Source organism: Harmonia axyridis, chromosome 3 (genome assembly GCF_914767665.1).
Source record: "Harmonia axyridis chromosome 3, icHarAxyr1.1, whole genome shotgun sequence".
Classification (NCBI taxonomy): Eukaryota; Metazoa; Arthropoda; class Insecta; order Coleoptera; family Coccinellidae; genus Harmonia; species Harmonia axyridis.
This window is the reverse complement of record NC_059503.1, coordinates 59365403-59386531: the sequence shown is the minus strand read 5'-3', so window position 1 is coordinate 59386531 and position 21129 is coordinate 59365403. Positions and strand designations below refer to the sequence as shown.

At 35.5% G+C, this 21129-nt stretch overlaps 1 protein-coding gene across 3 annotated transcripts in view; it reads left to right on the top strand.

The window, feature by feature from the left end:
* Positions 1-21129, top strand: part of LOC123675560 — a 115171-nt gene that overhangs the window by 54563 nt on the left and 39479 nt on the right. For all 3 annotated transcript variants that reach the window (XM_045610931.1, XM_045610932.1, XM_045610930.1), the window contains 2 exons: positions 1662-1856; positions 4510-4829. In XM_045610931.1, the coding sequence (XP_045466887.1) occupies positions 1662-1856; positions 4510-4829 (515 nt within the window). The remainder of the gene's footprint in view (positions 1-1661; positions 1857-4509; positions 4830-21129) is intronic.

The window sequence follows — 21129 nt, the reverse complement described above, 5'->3', positions numbered from 1 at the left end:
ATTGCCTTAATCATCGAAGGTTCAAACATTGGATGAAATTAGTTTTAAATTAGTCGAAAACTTTTTATTCCTTCAAAAAACATTCATTGAAATTCCTTCTTCAGATTTTAACTACAAACAGGATGTTTTCGATAAGTGAAAATCTTCTATTATCTGATGACTTCAGGTTGATGTCATCGTTATTTTTTTGAAATATCAATGGTGTCGGTGGTGTCACGACCTCTACTAGTGACAAGGTCGCTTACTTTTACTTCTGCATATTCGTTATTGAGATCGATAATTTCGACATTTTGAACGGTTCAATTGAATTGAAATTTGTTTGATGTATACAGGGTATCCTTCAATTCTGTATGTATGAATGTATGGATTGTTGTTTTGAATATATACGGTATATTTTCAAATTAATGTATGTCTATTGAATTTTTATTCAGCTTCATTATCATCTGCTTCTTTGCCTCCATTAACTTCTTTTTTCGATGAAAACAACAGTTATTGAACAATTGACGTTTATTAATGATGAAAAATATCAATACAGTAATATTAACAATATAAATATGAATAAAAATTAACATAAACAGGACTATTTCAAGACATTTATTATTTACTTCTAACTTGGAAGTGTTACTTCAGAATTGACGGCACTACTACTTGTAAAGGGTGTTTTTTTAGTGCTATAAAACTTTAAATTGCAATAAAACAACGATGGATTATTCGATTGACATAAATTTTATTCATCCGCAAGATAATCTTGTGGCATTACATTTTAAATATGATTTCTGGCATATGACCGCCACGGCTGGCTCGGATGTAGTCCAATTTTCGATTACTTTTTCCAACATTTGTGGCCGTATATCGGCAATAACACGGCGAATGTTGTCTTCCGAATGGTCAAGGGTTTGTGGCTTATCCGCATAAAGCAATGACTTTACATAGCCCCATAGAAAGTAGTCTAGCGGTGTTAAATCACAAGATCTTGGAGGCCGATTCACAGCTCCAAAACGTGAAATTAGGCGGTCACCAAACGTGTCTTTCAATAAATCGATTGTGGCACGAGCTGTGTGACATGTTGCACCGGTTTGTTGGAACAACAGCTCCTGGATATCATGATTGTTCAATTCAGGAATGAAAAAGTTAGTAATCATGGCTCTATACCTATCACCATTGACTGTAACGTTCTGGCCATCATCGTTTTTGAAGAAGTACGGACCAATGATTCCACCAGCCCATGAAGCGCACCAAACAGACAGTTTTTCTGGATGTAACGGTGTTTCGACATACACTCGAGGATTAACTTCACTCCAAATGCGGCAGTTTTGTTTGTTGACGTAGCCATTCAACCAGAAGTGCGCTTCATCGCTAAACAAAATAAAATGGACGTAGTGCGCGATACGTATTCCGCATATAACCATTATTTTCGAAATGAAATTGCACTATTTGCAAGCGTTGTTCAGGCGTGTGTCTATTAATGATGAATTGCTAAACCAAACTGAGAATAAATCACTTGACAGCTGCTAAATCGGTAGCCATCTTGAACAGTAATGCCAATTAAAGTTATATACCCCGAAAAAAAGCACCCGTTAGAACTTCATTGCTATATATGACTTTGTGTATGTTATAATTATTTGCTGGATCAGAACTTATTGACATATTTTTTTTTATAGATGTGATAGTGTTGAGACTGCTGGATTACTTCGTCAGCAATTGCAAGTTCTCATAGAAAGTCCTGAAAATCAGAAGAAATTCGCAGAAATAGAAAGCAGATTAAATCCCCCAGTTAAGGAAGTGAAAAAATTGGAATCATCCCTTGGTAGTGACACTGGCACGAGTACCAGAGAAAGTGAATCTAGTGAAGAAAGGTGAGAAATATTAATTTTGTACGAGTGAGAATTCATGATTAATGAGTGATTGAAATTTCTGTGAATTGAATTATATTTCTATCGATTCTATATTTTTTCTCGAATAAGATATAAAAAGATATCTGCCATATTAGAAAATAATCATTAATAGTTGAATCGTTTTATTTTTTTTTCTGTTTCCATGTTTCCTAATTTATAATTAGTACAGCCAGTCAGAATCAAATATTCATATATGAAATGCGCTCGTTCATTAATGCCCTTTATCTTCAGTGGTTTTTGGGGGAAAATGGGATTGTTGTAGCAGGCTGGGATTAGCCACTCTACATTTTCTAGTCAGTCTTAGTTTCACTGTCGAATTTATGGCAAGTTGCTGATCTCGGGAGAGAAACTAACCTAACCTAACTTTAGGTCATAGTCCAGTAGACAGTGCAAAAAAGTGGGGTCTGCTGGATATAATTCCGAATGTAATGAAACTTCTAATGGTTGTTTGGGGGTACTGTGGAATGATCTGTCAAGTTATCCAATACGAGGACCCTGTGCTTACTAAGGAGTCCCGAAGAACCACAACATTTTTGAACTTTTTTCCGTTTTTGGCTTATAACTTATAAACTGAGTAGTTTTAGACCAAACATTCATTTTCAAACCAATTATAGATCTTTGAATTTGCTAAATTGTTGTAGTCATAAATTTTTTCCTAAACTTCAATCGAGATACAGCCGATCAAAATTAGGATTAGGTGGACTTTTCTCCATTTAGCTGGTGCTCATGAGAGCAATGGCGAGCTATGGCTGACTGACACGTGAACGTAGTAAGAGCGATTGTGTGTTGTCAAGAAGAATTGTGGGGATGCTATGCCGTCAAAACATATATGATCAAATAGAAGTTTTATGAGGAATTATCGATATGCAACGCGCTCGCGTTGGCAGATACAATGATTACATCAGGACACTGAGTTATTGGAGTTATTGAAAATTCACCATTCCCTGAGATAGAGATGATGTGAATCAGCTCAGGGCCTGTTGCTGCCAAAGATTTTAATTTTTACCTAGCCTGATCAATTGGGATTACCCTCTTGAATGTCTTCTTGGAGAAAGGAAATTTTGAAGACTTGGCTTTGATTCTAGTACCAGGTGTCTTTTATAGGCCCATTAAGATTAGATTAGATTTAGATTCAATTGAGGAGGTTACGTATCACTGCGACCTAATGGTCTATTGTACCCTCCATCAGAGCTATTCTCTCCGTAATGTGCTGTACAGCTCGCCTTCCAGTTCCAGAGTTCTGATGAACTCCAATATCTGGAATGGCTTCAAGGAGGCTAATTCCTCACTTCTATAAGTTTCTTGTCCAAGGCAGGTTTTGAGTTGGCTAGCGATGGCGAGGCATTCCGTCACCAGGTGATCCGGAGTTTCTTCCTCCTCCCCACAGAATCTGCACTCGTAATTTCATGTTAGACCCATTCTCATGAGGTGTTCTCTAAGGCGGCAATGCCCTGTGAGGAATCCAGTGAGGAGGTGTAGCATATTCTTACTAAGATCCAGATACTTCTTGGATCTTGTAGAGTCAAAGTTTCGAAGAAACTTTTTGGAGTGATCCAGACCAGGAAGATTCCGCCAGTGCTTTTCTTTCGGTTACCTATTTTTCCTGAAACTCTTTCTTGTAGGTGCATTTGTCTACACCACAGAAAGGTTCCGGGCCGATGAGAGAAGTTTGTGTTTATAGGCCCATAAACCTTGTGTAAAATTTTCCATGTGATCGATGGACAAAAGCCAACATGTTGAGAACTTGCTACAGCAACAGTGTTCTCTTTGGTACGTTTATTTCTTTGTCTAGTTGATGGTTTTGAATTGTGAAGAGTGAAATCAGTTCGAAAACTTTCAATAACTGCACGATTTGTTTGCTCAGTAGTAAGTGAATTTCATTTTACTTTACATTTTAGAAGCTTCGTTCTGGCGTTAAACGATTTATTATGAATTGCCGAACCAACGATGTCCAAATTACTGGCGTATTCATTGATTAGATTTTGTTTGAATGTTTAAGATGATTATAGTGACTCGGCTAGGTCCCTTTTTCCTTTTCATCCTTTAGAGTGGCGCTATACAAAGGATTGACCAATCCATAGCATCATAAAATTTTCATTTGTTCCATCAAAAGTCATTGATCTTGTTATTTTTGTTGATTTAACCTCAAAATACGACATTAACAGAAAGACGACGTGAGCGCCACAGGAAACAATACAGAAATCAATTGAAAAAGGACCAATATCATTAAAATCCAAGAAGGCTGGTCCCTTCAAAAGTCACCACTGTAATCTTAAGGTTTTTCAAGAGTAGGTGAGCACACCAGTGTTTTAGACATCTTAGCCAAACTTTACTGAACTGAAATGTCGACACAGTTTGACATTTACAACTGTCAAACCATGAACAACAACCATTGAAGCTTCTCATGCAGCTAAAAAAACATCCGTTATTTTCAATATTGTAAAAATCGCATAAATAAACTTGCGATGAAATGAAAAATAAGGTACTACAAACAAACTATATAGCAGATAATTCACACCTAAGTCTTTTGACATTGTTTATATCCAAGGATGGTTTTATCTAAACGACGTTATACTTATATTATCCATTTGACATGTCCATTATATCCTTCTAGGTACCAGATAGACAATAATCGTATAACAAACCTATATGATTCGGTTGCTGCTGAGTTGAGGGCGAAGCTCAACAAGAAGAATGAACCAATACTCCTACCACCAAGAGATTATGACACAGTTCATAGACAGAAAGGAAATTTAACCGGAATCGAATTGAGGAGATGTCTTAATGCCAGCATAGTAGGACAAAACGCTAAAGCCAAGAGGATAGAGAGCAGTGGTGGCAGTTCTGGTATTGGCTCGGATCATCCACCTAGTCCTGACAGTCCTAACATCCCAGATTCAAGGTTCAACACTCTGGACAACCACAGCACAAGTGGTGAGTTGATTATACATTGCATATTTTATAAACATATAATATGTAGAGAAGTAGAGATGAGGTGAAAAGGCTGATCGCAAACATCCATTTGTGGATCAGCAGTGCAAGAAGAAGAGTATGTAGTGGGAGAAAATAATGTATAAATATAAAAAACAAAAAGATTCTTCGATAATTTAATGGAAAAAAGGTTGTTCACAATTTTTCTTTAAAATTGCACCAAAAAGCTATTGGCCAATTTTATGAACTGGAAGTTGAATTACCCTGTATAAGGAAATTGAATTTCATCTCTTGCCTTATTCGGTTGATGGCTAAGTTTTATATTTCCTCGACAACCATGAGATATCATTGCGAAATTAATTGCAAATCCTCTCCAAGCTATTCACATAAACAACTTTTACATCTGCGTGTTTATTTGAATTCATTACCAGGTACGCTGAATTTATTTTTCAAACAGGTCATTCTTTTTCTGCTGGAGGTAGTTTAAACTTTATTCCATCAGATGAAAGTATCAGATAGTATCACATGCAAGTGCATTTGATTACGGTTCCAGTTCATGGTTTCACGGATTTTAATTTATCAGCTATAAACTAGTTCTGCACGGTATTTTATGGGGGGACTTGTTCTTCCGGAACTTTGATGTGTCTGAATTGCACGTGAAATACTTTTGTTCTTCAGGAGCAATATAGAGGTGTTTGTTATTTTGTTAACGGTAGAAATTCCCACCAAAAAATTTGCCCTGCTCAGTTTATTCAAGTGTACCGATAGCCATGAATATTTCTGTATTGAATTTTTTACAGATTTTAAGCTCTGCTACATGTGGTCAGTGAAAATTGATCTCAGTTTTCTATACGGGTTTTCCTTCCCTCTGGTTTTAAGGTCTGTCTGGTATTTCATTTCTTGAAGTAGAGGAATTTCGAATAAAAACTAGGCTAAAGATATACTTCATATCTTCTCTTTGAATGATATAACATAATTGAAATGATATAAATACAGGGTATTACTACATCAGAGGTACAAACTAAAATGAGAGATTCCTTGAATAATGTCAAGAAAATAAGTTCTGTAAATATGGTCCCGCAAATGTTTTGTTTTCGAGATACAGGATGTTTCTTTTAGTGCTACTTTTTGTGTTATGCTTATAAGAATTGATCTAATTATCATGAATCATTTAGTTTATGAATTTGGAGTTATAATCGACTCAACGCTTAGTGACCTTTTTTTCAGATAATGGAGTGGCAAAATGTTTCGAGTCCAAAAAATAGTTCGAAATCTTTACTGCGTCTACTTTGAACTCGAATTGTTTTATATTATACAGGCACCTAAATTTCATTTGCAACCAAAATTTGTAAAAATCATATCACCAACCCGTAGGACAAATTGAAGCACCTTACACTACTTAATGCGATTAAAATCCACATACGTAGAGACAAAAAAAATCGATAATCTTACGAAAGGGCTTACAATGGGAAGGTGTAGGAATACAGTTGAGGACAAATCTAAGTACGAAATCTATACAATTTATTTGAAAGTATGAAATCATCGATAGAATCGTTGATCGTTGCTGTCGAGGATGTGTGTGAGCAGAAGATGCAATTAATGTTGCAACACTATTTCCTAATGTCCAAGTAGTTGCTAATAATAATTTGATTACAAAACAAGGATTTCGAATTCATGCAAGTAGCAATTTTCAACGGTTATTCACTATCCGAGAGCCTTATATGTTCTCTTAGGTGTAGGCAAATAGTTGTTTGTTAGAAACAACTATAATTGTTACAAATTTTAATTTTTTGTTCAGTTGGTTTATACACGTTTTCAAATAGACGATTGAATGATAGAGCAATAATTGATTGGAAAGTGCCTTTGCAGTGATCCAGATTATGAAAGATATCTGTTAAACATTTTTCATTTCTATATAAACATTCTTGGAGCAACTTTTTACGTAGAATTCAATGATGTTTACTGATATTTCATGAGTATTAGATATGACAATTTTTTCTCAAATGGAACAGTGGAACTTCTCATATAGTTCTACATATTTCGATAGAGCTTAAAACTGTCATTCTAAAAATTTAGCATACTTGATATTCTTCTAAGGAAATAGGCTCTCAGACACCGACATCAGTTTTCGGCTATCTAGTATAGAAATAGGAATCTCCCTTCAAAATTGTCATATTTGACCCACCTGTACATAATTCAGCGTTTCTCAAACTGTGGGTGCGTCCCTAAAGAAGTTACGTGAGTTGGGAAGCACAAGAGATTGGAAATAAAAATATAAAATGCCCAAAAAATTTTTAAAAAGATATTAATTGAAATTTTATTCAACAATGACGATTAAACGATTTGAGGACTAACTAATGAATAACATGAGCTTGTTTTAAGGCACACAATTTCTCCTAATTGGGTTTCATGTTAGAGATGGCCATTTTCTATTTGAAGTTTATTTATTTGGATTTCAAGTTAGCAAGTGCCGAAAATCTAATTTCACAAATATAAGAAGTTGGAAAAGGCAAAAGAATTATAACTGAGTACCCATTCGGAAGCTCTGTTCAGAAGTTTTTTGAAGATTTATTAACTAAGTTCGACTTTTGTAAGGTACTTGATGAAACATCTATCAGTTGTTCGTCTCCTTGTAGTGATTTTCCAACAGGTCTATTCTCAAATAGAGTATGTAATTGTGTAATATAGAATCCTACGTCTTCGGATAGGGGGAGCTACATTTTTCGAATTACAACAGAAGGGGCAATGAGCAAAAAGTTTGAGAACCGCTGACATAACCAGGGCAATCGCCAGAAATTTTGGCGCCCCGGCGAAATAAAATTTCGACGTCCTGATTTTCCTAATTTATCTGAATTTTATTTGAAGGAGCCTCTGTTGTTCCTGTTAGGCATCTCTCCAATTTCATATAAATCGTTTTTTAACTTGAAATGACCTTTTGAAATTTATTAAAGGACGTTTTGTCGATTTCATCCAAAAATGCCCTGCATTGTTTAACAGTACGACGCTTCATAAATAAAACTATAGTAAAAAGACGACGTAGTTCTGAAAGATGCACTTTATTACCGATTTGTATTTTCATAACTACAGATGAGAGCGTCTATTCGACTCCAAAGTAATTAGCTCTTGGTAAAGCATAAAACATGTATGTCTTGTTTTATTGACTGACTGCGCCCCTAAATTTTGGCGCCCCGGCAAAATGTTCGGTTTGCTGGTCCTGGCGGCGGCCCTAGACATAACCAATGGTTGTTTGAATGGACTAGTTTTCATTTTTTCGGTAAGGATTAATTCTAAAAATTTAAGTAAAATGAAACAAAAATGTGGAAGAATCATTGAAATATCTCTAGAAATGAAAAAGTTATGGGACTTTGAAGTTGCGCTTGGAAGAATAATTTCATAGTACGTGTAAGTAGCGTGACGTCACACACTAGGCGACTGGTATTCGCAGAGTGCTTACGAATTCATTGGTGTACAATCACTTGTGCCGTTCGTATCCTGTTTTGTTCGTTACACGATGGCTGAAATAACTTACTATATACATACATATAAATTACTTTTTTCTCTTTTTACTTTTAACTCCTCACATAATTATGTTTTGCCATTGATAGACTTCAACAACCAGTACTCAACTACAAACTGTTTATGAAACGTTTTTTAAATAAATCATCGTTATAAGTTGAACCATGATGAAGCAAACTCAAAAGTAGATACTTACTTGAAAAGTTTAACTCCTTTTATTTCAGCACTGACATAAGATGGATTTGAAGAAAAAAACTCCATCACTGCGAATATATCTTTTTTAGGCAAATTGTCACTTTGTCCTTTCACGAAGCCTTCTTCCATTATGGTGACATAAAAACAAAATTCGAGTTAAAACTATAATGTACAACTATACAAATGGCGCGAGAGCCATGGCGCGGCTAAGTATATAAACATAATTTATGGTGTAGCGATCACAGGCAAGTGCCGTGACGTCACAGACCAAAGACGTTCCGCGCTAAAATACGTAAATTTAAATAATCTATTTCTCAGTCATTTATTGATGGAATTTCAAAATTTTTTCACTGATTTATCAGTTTTGCTCTATATTTTAATTTTATCGTGTCAAATATAGTATTATCAACATCACTAAACTAGTCCATTGAATGGCCTATTTTTGCTGAGTTCCCAATTAAAGCTTGTTAGTTATTATACATGGCAATACAATTAATTGAAAATATTAAACGAAACCTGCTGTGAACGATTATCTGGTCGCCTGAAATTTCGAAGAGAATTTCGCACATCCAGAGCCTTCATCTCACAGATGCGAGATATTTTGAGAGCTGTTCTTGAACAGCCTCTCGCATCTTCTCATAAAATCATGACATACTTCGTTGGAATAGACCCGAGAACTTTTCACTTACATTCCACAAGAAACGACTTCATCGACCTTCGAATTCAAATGAACGAGAGTTAATTCTATCGGAAATTGACCCCATTTTTCGCTTCGTCCACAACCCGCAGGGGTTATTGTGATAAAGAACAACTTTCTTCGAACCGTGGCCGCTGAAGAGGAAAAGTAAGTACATTCGCGTCAGATGAAATGATCGCGAACAAATATAGTTAACGAGCCATATGAAACTTGGCATCTTGCTTGAATAATGTCTTCTTCATTTTTTCATGTATAGCGAAGAATGGGGAGAGTTGGAGCCATGTAAGGAGAAGTGAACTAAAGTATCAATTTAGGTTGAAATTTTAATCTTTTTTGCACATTAATTAGACTTTTGGTTATTTATAATAATATAATCTACAATGAAAATGATGCATTATTATGAGCGAAATTATTCTATTTTATTCTTTAGAACTTAAGAATTCTGAAAAAAAATGCTTATGTAATCTTCAGGTGCATCTACTCAGATCTTCTTTTTGTTTAAGGTCCGGAATTTACATTCCCTTCGCCTCTAATATCATTTCTCCTATTTTCTGTTCTTGTCTGATCGGGAGGCTTTCCTCCCTACTTCATGTCACTTTTTTCTTCTATTTAGTTCTTTGAAAGCAATTTTTCCTCTTATCGGTCTTTCTTACTTTAAATTGTATTATCTTCCTTAATTCCTTATTCTCGTGCTCTTTCAGCGTCTCTATTGTCTTCTTTCTTTGTTTATTGACTATTTCTTCATTAGTTTCAATTTTCAGTTCTTCTCTGATTTGTTGGTTAGTTATATACCATGGGGCGCCAACTGCTGTTCTTATTACTGAATTTAGAGTACTTTGCAACTCTTCATTATTATTGTCCTTAGTATTGTACCAGGTAACTCCTGCATACGTAATGCTTGGTATTAGCACTATTTTTATTATCTTCAGCTTGTTTTCTAAAGAAAGTTTACTTCTAGGGTTGAGCAATGGGTACAGTCTGCCGTGCAATTGCCTTGTTTTTTTTCTGTTTTTTTCTATCTGTTCGTTAAAATTCATTCTTTCATCCAGTATTACTCCCAGATATTTTGCTTCCTTTTTCCATTCTATCGTCTGGTTTTCTATTTTGACGTTTCCTGCTTTCTCTTTCTTTACTGTTGTTCCTCCGAAGTAGATTGCAACTGTTTTCGATGTGTTCACTTTGAATCTCCATTTCTTGAAGTATTCCATCAGTCAGGTGCATCACAACCTGAGCACTCAAAATGGGATTACGAGTAGCTCCTATTTCCCGAATAGTAACCATATCGAAATAATGAAACTAACTTATCACACCATCGCTAAACTACTATCTTCCACTTTCATTATACAATTTAAGGAATGATCCATACATTATAACAGGCCAATTGAAAAGTCCTCGGTCTACCATAGTGAAACACATTTTTTTGGAAAAATCCGATTTTATTATTCCACATAGTTGCCTTCGGAGGCGATACTTTTCGATTTGTCTTTCGCTTCAAAATATGACTCAGATTCGGCGATTACTTCATCATTGGCGCTAAATTTCTTTCCAGCAAGCATTCTTTTGAGGTCTGAGAACAGGAAAAAGTCGGTGGGGGCCAGATCTGACGAATATGGTGGATGCAGAAGCAATTCAAAGCCCAATTCATGCAATTTTGCCATTGTTTTTATTGATTTGTGACACGGCGCATTGTCTTGATGTAATAGCACCCTTTTTTCTTCATATGTGGCCTATTTTAACGATTTCATCCTTTAAACATTCCAATATCGCTATATAATAATCGCTGTTTATGGTCTGGCGCTTTTGGAGGTAATCAATGAATATTATACCTTGAGCATTCCAGAATATTGATGCCATAACCTTGCCAGCTGACTGTTGTATTTTCCTCGCTTTGGATTCGGTTCATCGGGAGCAGTCCACTCAGCTGACTGTCGATTGAAAATGATGGGGTCATGTTTCAACCATTGTCACATATCGACGCAAAAATTCAGGTTTATTGCACTTAAACAGCTTCAAACATTTAGAATCATTAACACGTTGTTGCTTTTGATCGATTCTGAGCTTGTGCGGCATCCATTTTGACACAGCTTTCTCATGTACAAATATTCGTGAATTATATGATGTACACGTTCAGATGATATCTTCACAATGTCAGCTATCTCGATCAACTTCACTTAACGGTCATTCAAAATTATTTTGTGAACTTTTTTGATTTTTTCGTCAGTGACAGCCTCTTTTGGGCGTCCACTGCGTTCGCCGTCTTCGGCGCTCATTTCACCACGTTTAAACTTAGCATACCAATCAATGACGGTTGGATTTTCCTGGTGCAGACCCCGGAAACTCTTCATCAAGCCAAGATTTTGCTTGTACTGTATTTTTTTCCTTCAGAAAGCAATACTTTATCAGCACACGAAATTCTTTTTTTTTTTCATTTATTTTCAAATAACAGAAGTAGCTCACTCACAACGCAATATCTCACAAACTAATGGTCGGACTGCTGTAAAATTTTGACACGTATCGTTTGAAGGTTGGTACTAACTAAAAATCATATGGATTTATTACTAGCACCGCCATCTGTGCATCAGACCGGGAACTTTTCAATTGACTTAGTAATCGAATTATATAAGGATATTAAAAATTGCGATATTTGGGACTTTTTATATCGATGTCTTACTATGATATTTGAAGAATCTGAGGATTGAAATCTAGGTCGAAAAATAATGACAATCTGATTTAAAAACATCAAATTTATACCTCTTTTATGGTAATTAGTTTTGGTCATCAGATAACAGAAGCTCTAATTTGTAAAAAATCACTGGCAAAACATTTTGCGATATTTTCAAATAGTAAGAATAATTGCACAGCAACGCTTTGTAACTCGAAAACAACTACCTATGATCAGCTTCCTGAAATCTTTTCATTAAAAAATAAGAGTTCGTGAGTCTCTAAAATAATTTTTCATATAGGTGACCGTTATAGTTCTCGAGATGCTCTTAATGAGCATAAAATTTCGTACCATCTTCATATGATTGATTGATTTTGGTTTCATTTTCTTACTTCACCTTTACGTATTTCCTTCCATGAAGCCTAGGAGTAAGATAACATCCTGTGAAAGTTGATTTGCACCTCATAATGTTTTTTAATTGTCGGTTTCCAATAATGTGACGGGTCCTGTTAGAGATATCGTTCATTTCCTTTCAGATTGCCGAAATATGACGCAATAATCGTGTTTGAAAAGCAAAAGTGGTCCAGATTAACGGGTGCGGTAGACCTGATGTTCGATATCCGATTGATATCATAAGAGAAATTCTGAATTTGTTCTGCCATCGATAAAATTAGAGAAAGATGAAATTTTTTTATTGTAAACATCGAAAATTATGTATAATATATCTACTGACTACCATCATTGAGTGTTAAAGACCATTTCTAACTTCGAATGAAGATTTATTTTGCCTCCTATCTCATAGAATATCTCGAAAAATGAGGTATTTAGGAGCTTTTGAGCGCAGGTTCATTCATGCACCAATTACACCTGTGGAGACTACATAATTGTATATAGGTATATTATGCGACTAACCCCTGGTTTCTGAAAGACTGATCAAATCTTTGTTCAACTAATACAACATTCAACTCAAAAGCGATGTCAAATCCATTTGGGTTTCTGAAATTTTGTACAGTGTAAAATAAACTCTATTATATCTATGATATCTGAAGCATTTTACTTGAAGAGAAAAATCAAAATGCGTTTCAGAAACCCAAAATGACGCTTGACGTACAATAAATGTTTAATATTTGACCACTTTATTAACTATACTGTAATATGCATACCTATACAATATACAATCCCTGGTGTGTGTGTACTGATTCGATTTTATTTAAGACTTTTTGGGATATCCACCTGTTGCTTTGGTGTTCTGCTTCACCACAGTTATGTGAGGTGGCGCTCTTCAGAAATTTTCGAATTCCCGCTATCTGCCTGACGCCATTTAAAAATGAAATACAGATTAAAGACCTTACAAACTTTCACAATAAATTACAATTCAGTTCCTATCGAATTTTGAATGAAATGAATGGAATATAATGACAGAATATAGAAGATTGTTACGAGCATAGAATTTAAAATATTAATATTCTATATTCAAAGGTCACGAGAGCCGAGAATCGAGAGAAATGTCAAATATAAACTATGTATGCGCCATCTGAAACAGACGCGATCCCTCGAAATCAAGTTTCTCCCGTTTTGTCTGAAAGTTTTACAGGAATATGTAGACACACTAGGTTTTCTATACATCTTGGTTGAATGGCACCTTACTTTCAGCAAACCAAATGACGCTTGGCCAGAGAATTGACAGCTGTCAAGTTGAATTTTTCGTTGATTGGCCTTCGAGAAATCGGCCGTTATTCTTCTTGAAATATTTTCATCAAATTTGTTGGCGAATGAGTTGAATTTTATTTGAAATATGAATAGGTAACACAACTGTAGATATAATTAACTTTCCCATCAAAATCTGCAATAATTTTTTCATTTTATTTATTACGATTCTATATGCAATACGACTGCAGTATTCTCCCAGACAACTGGAATTTATTGTCAATCACAATAAAATTTTTATTGGCCTATTGTTAGATATTCGGATTACATGCATTTTACGATTTGTAAATGAGTCCATTCTGCTCCATGCTGAATTTTTTTGTAACGAATCAATTCAATTTTAATATATGCGTCTAATAAAACGCCAAGGTGACGCTCTCAGATGCAAACAGTTCATTGTTCGACGTCTGAAACTCAGGATTTTATTGTCTCTCTGAGATCTGTAAACGGAATTGTGTAAACATTGGGACATATTATGCCCCAAGCCATTTAAAAAGGAGGTGAGGTTGAGGTAATGGGAAATTTTTCGTGGTATTAACAGTTTCACAAGAAATAATAGCTATTTTTTGAGAAATACAATCCGAATTAATTTGAATGGAATTGAGAAGATAAATATCAGTTTACATTCAATAAGTTCAGAATTGTATTGGGTATTTGGAATTCAAGAACTTGATATTTAATTAAAACTGTTAAGGTTTTAGATACTTTATGTTTCTTAGTGAAACTATTTTCTCCAAGTTTCATATTTGGAAGTATAAGATTTTGGCAGGAACAATTCGATTCGCTACAATTCAAACTTCGTCCAAATACTTACGAAAGAATAATATTGAAAAAATTTGTAAAATAAATATATGTATTCGGTGACCCAAATTTATTGTTTGGTAAAAAAACTAGAAAAATATAAATGACACATTTTTGGTCTCGATTTTTGAGAGAATTAATATGATGGAAACCACAATTTCGTTCATTCATACATACATGTAGGCTTGGTTAATCGATCGTCTAGAGGTATGATTCGATTACCTGGCCTTTCGTCTTTTTCTCCGTGACTTTGTTGGATTTGTTATAATTAAACTCTTTTTAATTATTTACATCTATTTACAAAGCTACACTTATGCAGTACAAACTCAGTATTGAGAAGATCCTAATTACGTCTTAATTACAAGTTTCTTACTACGGTACTGAATTTCGTCTTTAACTCTAGTTTAATTACTCGAAACGTCTTCGTTTATCACGTCTTCGTCGTACTTCAAGTTTTCGGTCGTCTCGTCTTTGATTTGTTCGCGACTCGTCTTAATCTAGTCCGCGAACCGTCTTTACGTCGTACGTCTTAAGTTGACCGACCAAACTTGTTCTGTCTCCCGTCTTAGCCTTAACTTCAACTTTACCCGTCTTCGGCTTAATTTGAACTGTGCTCTCTGCCGATTAGAACTTACCATGTCTCGAATATCGACCCCCCTTCTTTCGGATTGACCACATCCTTAGGGAAAGTACCATCCCCTAGTCCAATAAGAATTTGGCCGTACCGCCCACAAAGATCTTCGCGGATTCCTGGAAATCGAATATTCTAGAAGGACTAGAACCTGATACACAGATGTGACACATCTGGTACGAACGTGTTGTCTTCGAACTTTATCAACCCCCCAATAAATCTCTTCAAGATTTACAACTCTTGACATATCTTCGACACCTCGAAGAATAACACATCCTTTTTACATTATGTACAATAACAATTCGTTCCCTGTAAATTCATTGAAAGTGTCATGCCCTCGACACTTGAAGGAATTAATAGGTCTCCAAGCATCCGGTTGACCATCTCAATTAGTTACAGGGAACAATAACTGGATCTTACACACATTTTCATTTGTCATTAAAATATACATAGTAAAATAGCAAATAAATAATTTCACCCTCAAAGGTTTTTCATAAACTCAACTGTTTTCAAACTATGAGAGAAAATTGGAACATGTCGTGAAATGAAAAGTTCTCGTAACTATTTTATTACTGGTGGCATAAAATTAAAAAAAAAATCTGGCATTTTTTCAGTAGAATTCATTGGTCCAGTTCAGCAGTTCGCAAACTCCTTCTAACTGATTTGACTATGTAATTTCAATAACATTAATTTATTTCGATAAATTATGCTTACAATCATAAATACAAATGTCCAAATGAAATACGAAAAAGTCAAAAAAACCTCATGCAATGCCCGCAAAAAAAAATTTTGAGATGTTATAAAACCTCCATTTTATTAAAAGTTCGAACAATTCAGTTTTGAAAACTTTGAAACTTGTTGCTTGTTTTAGATTATTCGGGAATAAATTGAATTTTATATAGTTACATTCTTTCTCAGTTGAAGACAGTTTATGTTTGGAGTGAATGAACAAATTATGAAGAGTATCATAGATCTGTGAGAACTTAAATTCCATAAATTGATCAGAATTTTCAAATGAAAATCTGTAATAGTTTATCAACATATATCTCTACCTGCATTCGACAATCTGAATTTTTGTCTATTTCCAACACCAGAATTTTATTTTTTATTGATTTATCAACAAATTATCATACGAGTACCACTTCTGTAGTGCATCAAAAAAATTGTTTTTCAATACTTATAATTTAGCAGAAGTCTCGCAGTTGAAATCACATTGGTGTCATCTACGTAGTTGGTAAAAAAATCGGCCGAATTATGTGCTGCATCACGAATATCATTGACGTACGTTATGAAAAGAACTGGTCCAAGTATACTTCCCTGGGAGACACCCTGCACCATAACAAAATCCTAAACCAGAACCTGTAGGGACATAATATGGGTTGCTACAGGGCCTGCAGGACCTTAAGAGGGGTCTATATCATTTCAGCGATCAGTTCAAAAATTAGTACGCTTTATTTTAGGCTAGAGACCATCGATTTATATGAGGTTTTAACTATTATTCATTTTAAAGAGTTCGCCATTGCGGAAGGTCCTTATTGATCAATTTTTTTGGAAGTCTTTTTAGAGGCTGGAAATGCGTTTTTTCTGAAATAAAAAAATAATGACGAAAAAACGAATGTTCAATTCTTGCATGTGGTAGAATAGGACGGCAACTTAGAGGAACGTCTGAGATTGGATCACTCATCCTGAAAAGTGGTGGAATCTCAAAAACGACGAGGAGAGGAGTAGTTGAAGTTTGGCAGATCACCAGAATGCCACGTGGTATAAACCCCTCTCAAGTTTATTTACTCTTGAACATAAATATTCGACTGAACATAAATCGTCAGATTCCAAACAAGGATATTGATGCTGAAACATCTTCTATGTGAGATTTGCAGATTTTTCCAATTACTTACGAGTAACAACTCAATGATGCAATGAGGGAAGTGCGAAGTCACTATATTCCAATTGATGTCTCATTCCAATTCAATCTTAACGAGTATTCTCTCTTCGCACAATTATATCGAGAAACATATCGTAACCAGAAGTACTATTCTTGTCGGATGAAGACGAATATTGTGATGTAAATCCGCCACCGCTATGCCGAATGGCACTAGAATTAATTGCGCAAATAATCTACTTAATCGGCGGGTTTCATTTCCGCTCCGTGCGACGTGGAGAATTGAGGAAACGCAGGTTTGATGGAGACTACCCACGAGATGCTACTACGATAAAGACGGGTCCAGTTATACTGGTTAGGCAAAGAAGCCATTTATCATTTACCGAGTCGTGGACTTGTACGAGTCGGGTGGTTACTCCTCCAATTTTAACTGTAGACTAATTAGGGCAATTCGGCTGTTTATTTTCCATTCAGACTACCTCATTAGGTAGGTAGGTAATGTATATTGAGAAGGAATATTGGGGAGCCAATTTAATAGTCATATTAAACGTTGCAGAAATTTTGTGGGATTAATTTTCTCCATGAAAACGGAGAATTCTCGAAGACATTCTCGTTTTGTTTAAAAAGTGGCATTTACGATCTTTTTTTTTGCGTTGAATTGAACTATTGTGGAAAATATATTATTTCATAAGGAGGAGAAGTGAACCTTTCATGGCGCGCCTGTGTTCATCTGCCGAACGTAGTGATGTGAATAATTGAAGGCGAGCCATGAAAAAAAAACTTCTCCTCCGAATATAATACGTTATTTCTTTTTCGAAAATTTGGAGATGCATAAAATGTCGACATCCAACTTTAGATAAGATTTATATTAAATACCAAACGTGTCTTTCAATAAATCGATCGTGGCACGAGCTGTGTGACATGTTGCGCCGTCTTGTTGGAACCATAGCTCCTGGACATCATGGTTGTTCAATTCAGGAATGAAAAAGTTAGTAATCATGGCTCTATATCGATCACCATTGACTGTAACGTTCTGGTCATCATAGTTTTCGAAGAAGTACGGACCAATGATTCCACCAGCCCATAAAGTGCACCAAACAGTCAGTTTTTCTAGATGTAACGGTGTTTCGACATATACTTGAGGATTAGCTCCACTCCAAATGCGGCAGTTTTGTTTGTTGACGTAGCCATTCAACCAGAAGTGCGCTTCATCGCTAAACAAAATTCGCTTATGAAAATCGGGAACAACGGCAATCTCATTTTGGGCCCATTCGACGAATCTACGCCTCACTTGATGATCGTTTGGCTTCAATTCTTGCACGAGTTGGATTTTGTTAGCATGCAAACCAAGATCCTTCCACAAAATCTTCCATAAGGTGGATGGACACAGATCCAATTCCTGTGCTCGATGGCGGATAGACTCATTCGGGTCTTCCCCAATGCTAAGCACTACAGCAGCAATAGCTTCTTCTGTACGCACCGTACGGCGTCTCTGGGGATGCGAGTTATCAATGAGAGTAAACGTGGGCGAAAACGTTCCATGGTTAATCGAATTAACTGCTCTGATGGACGATTTTGTCGACGATAAAATGGACGTAGTGCGCGATACGTATTCCGCACAGAACCATTATTTTCTAGAAATTGCACTATTTTCAAGCGTTGTTCAGGCGTGAGTCTATTCATGATGAATTGCCGAACCAAACTGAGAATAAATCACTTGACAGCTGTTAAATCGGTCTCCATCTTGAACAGTAATGCCAACTTAAAGTTATATACCTCGAAAAAAAACACCCGTTATATGTAGAGTACAAACTGTGTACAAACTGTACTGTTAAAACTTTTATATGCTAAAGTTTGTCGGTGAGCTAATAAATCACTCTTATAAAGGTTCAATGAGTCTACTTGAATAAGGATATTCAATATGAATATCAAAAAAATTGACATATTTGTGTCTATTCCTTCACAATAATATATCTTTATGATATATTTGGTTTCTTTTTGTCTTGGAATATAATTACAATTCTAAAAATGACAAAATTAATAACCAACCAAAAGAAAATTCGAAATAACTAAAACTATACAAATTGAGTAAACGGTTAACAAATTGAATAACTTAATTAACATAAACACATCAGATGTACGTTTCGGAATTTTTGTATTTTTTCTCATCAGTGCCTTATAACGGGTGTTTTTTTTCGAGATATATAACTTTAAGTTAGCATTACTGTTCAAGATGGCGACCGATTTAACAGCTGTCTTTAACAGCTGTCAAGTGATTAATTCTCAGTTTGGTTTGGCAATTCATCATGAATAGACTCACGCTTGAACAACGCTTGCAAATAGTGCAATTTTATTTCGAAAATAATGGTTCTGTGCGGAATACGTATCGCGCACTACGTCCATTTTATTTTGTTTGTCGATGAAGCGCACTTCTCGTTGAATGGCAACGTCAAAAAACAGTGAGTGAAGCTAATCCTCAAGTGTATGTCGAAACACTGTTAAATCCAGAAAAACTGACTGTTTGGTGTGCTTTATGGGCTGGTGGAATCATTGGTCCGTACTTCTTCAAAAACGATGATGGCCAGAACGTTACAGTCAATGGTGATCGTTATAGAGCCATGATTACTAACTTTTTCATTCCTGAATTGAACAACCATGATGTCCAGGAGCTGTGGTTCCAATAAGACGGCGCAACATGTCACACAGCTCGTGCCACAATCGATTTATTGAAAGACACGTTTGGTGACCGCCTAATTTCACGTTTTGGACCTGTGAATTGGCCTCCAATGTGATTTAACACCGCTAGACTGTGGGGCTATGTAAAGTCATTGGTCTATGCGGATAAGCCACAAACCCTTGACCATTTGGAAGACAACATTCGCCGTGTTATTGCCGATATACGGCCACAAAAGTTGGAAAAAGTCATGGAAAATTGGATGTCCAGATTGGACTACATCCGAGCCAGCCGTGGCGGTCATATGCCAGAAATCATATTTAAAATGTGGATGAATAATATTCATGTCAATCGAATAATCCATCGTTGTTTTATTGCAATTTAAAGTTCTATAGCTGTAAAAAAAACACCCTTTAGTTCAACAAAATTACTGAATTCACCAACTCATCACTTGTACATCTACTTCACAAAAATTGCAATTGAGGAACTTCATACCAACTAAACGTAACTGTTGAGAGTAAGGATTCACAGAGAAAGCAACTACTTCAGGTAGTCAAAGATTTTTTTCTTGTTATTCTCATGAAATACATATACAAATCTACATTTACAATTGAAATAACAATTTTAGAAATTGTTAGTTATTTTGAATTTTGGTTGGTTATTAATTTTTTCGTTTTAGAATTGAAATTTTATTCCGAGACAAAAATAAACCAAATATATCATAAAGATATATTATTGTGAAGGAATTGACACAAAGTTATCAATTTTTTTGATATTTATAATAAATCCCTCTGTATTGCTCGGTCTTATATTTGAACAGACTTTAGTGCTGAATTCGCGACAAAAAGATTGTTGAATATCCCTTCAAGCGTGATTCTAATCATTAACTTCTGGGGCTGTATCCTATTCGCATAGTTTCAAATTCAGTAGTTACCAAAATAACGTTATGCAGCTTCGTTTAGTATATGACGGTTTTTTCTTTTTGTTAAAGCAGGGGGAATCCATTTGCAGACGAACCTTATCCAAAGAGCTAGTGTGAGGGTCCAGGCTCATCAAGAGCGAGAATACCCACTAAACCTAACCTGCTGTTTCTTAGGTTTCGGGCATAAAGCCTATAAACCATTTATCTCTCGGTCGGATAAATTTCTACTTGCACACTGTTGTGCTGGGTTATTCGGGAGTCCTTTTTATTCGGTTTGTTTCTTCAATTTGATGTGTTTTCTTGAGTTTCCTATATATTTAGGTCAGCGTTTCGCAATTGATCCCTGGGTCTTTTGCGATATATTCTCATTTTTCTTGCATCTTCGGCAGGGTCGTTGTCAATTAATCTTCTCAATTCTTCGTTGGGATGTTCTATTAATTTTTCGAATATTCTTTCGGCTTTTTTCTTCATGTAGTCAGTTATTCTGTCCCATTTCAAGTCTCTGTGGATTCGGATGTTTCTAACAAACAAAGGGCATCTATTGCCCATCTTAGATATTTATCTTCTGTTGATTGAATTCTCTTGATGTGGTTCTTTGCCGCGTATACCCAAGCCACTG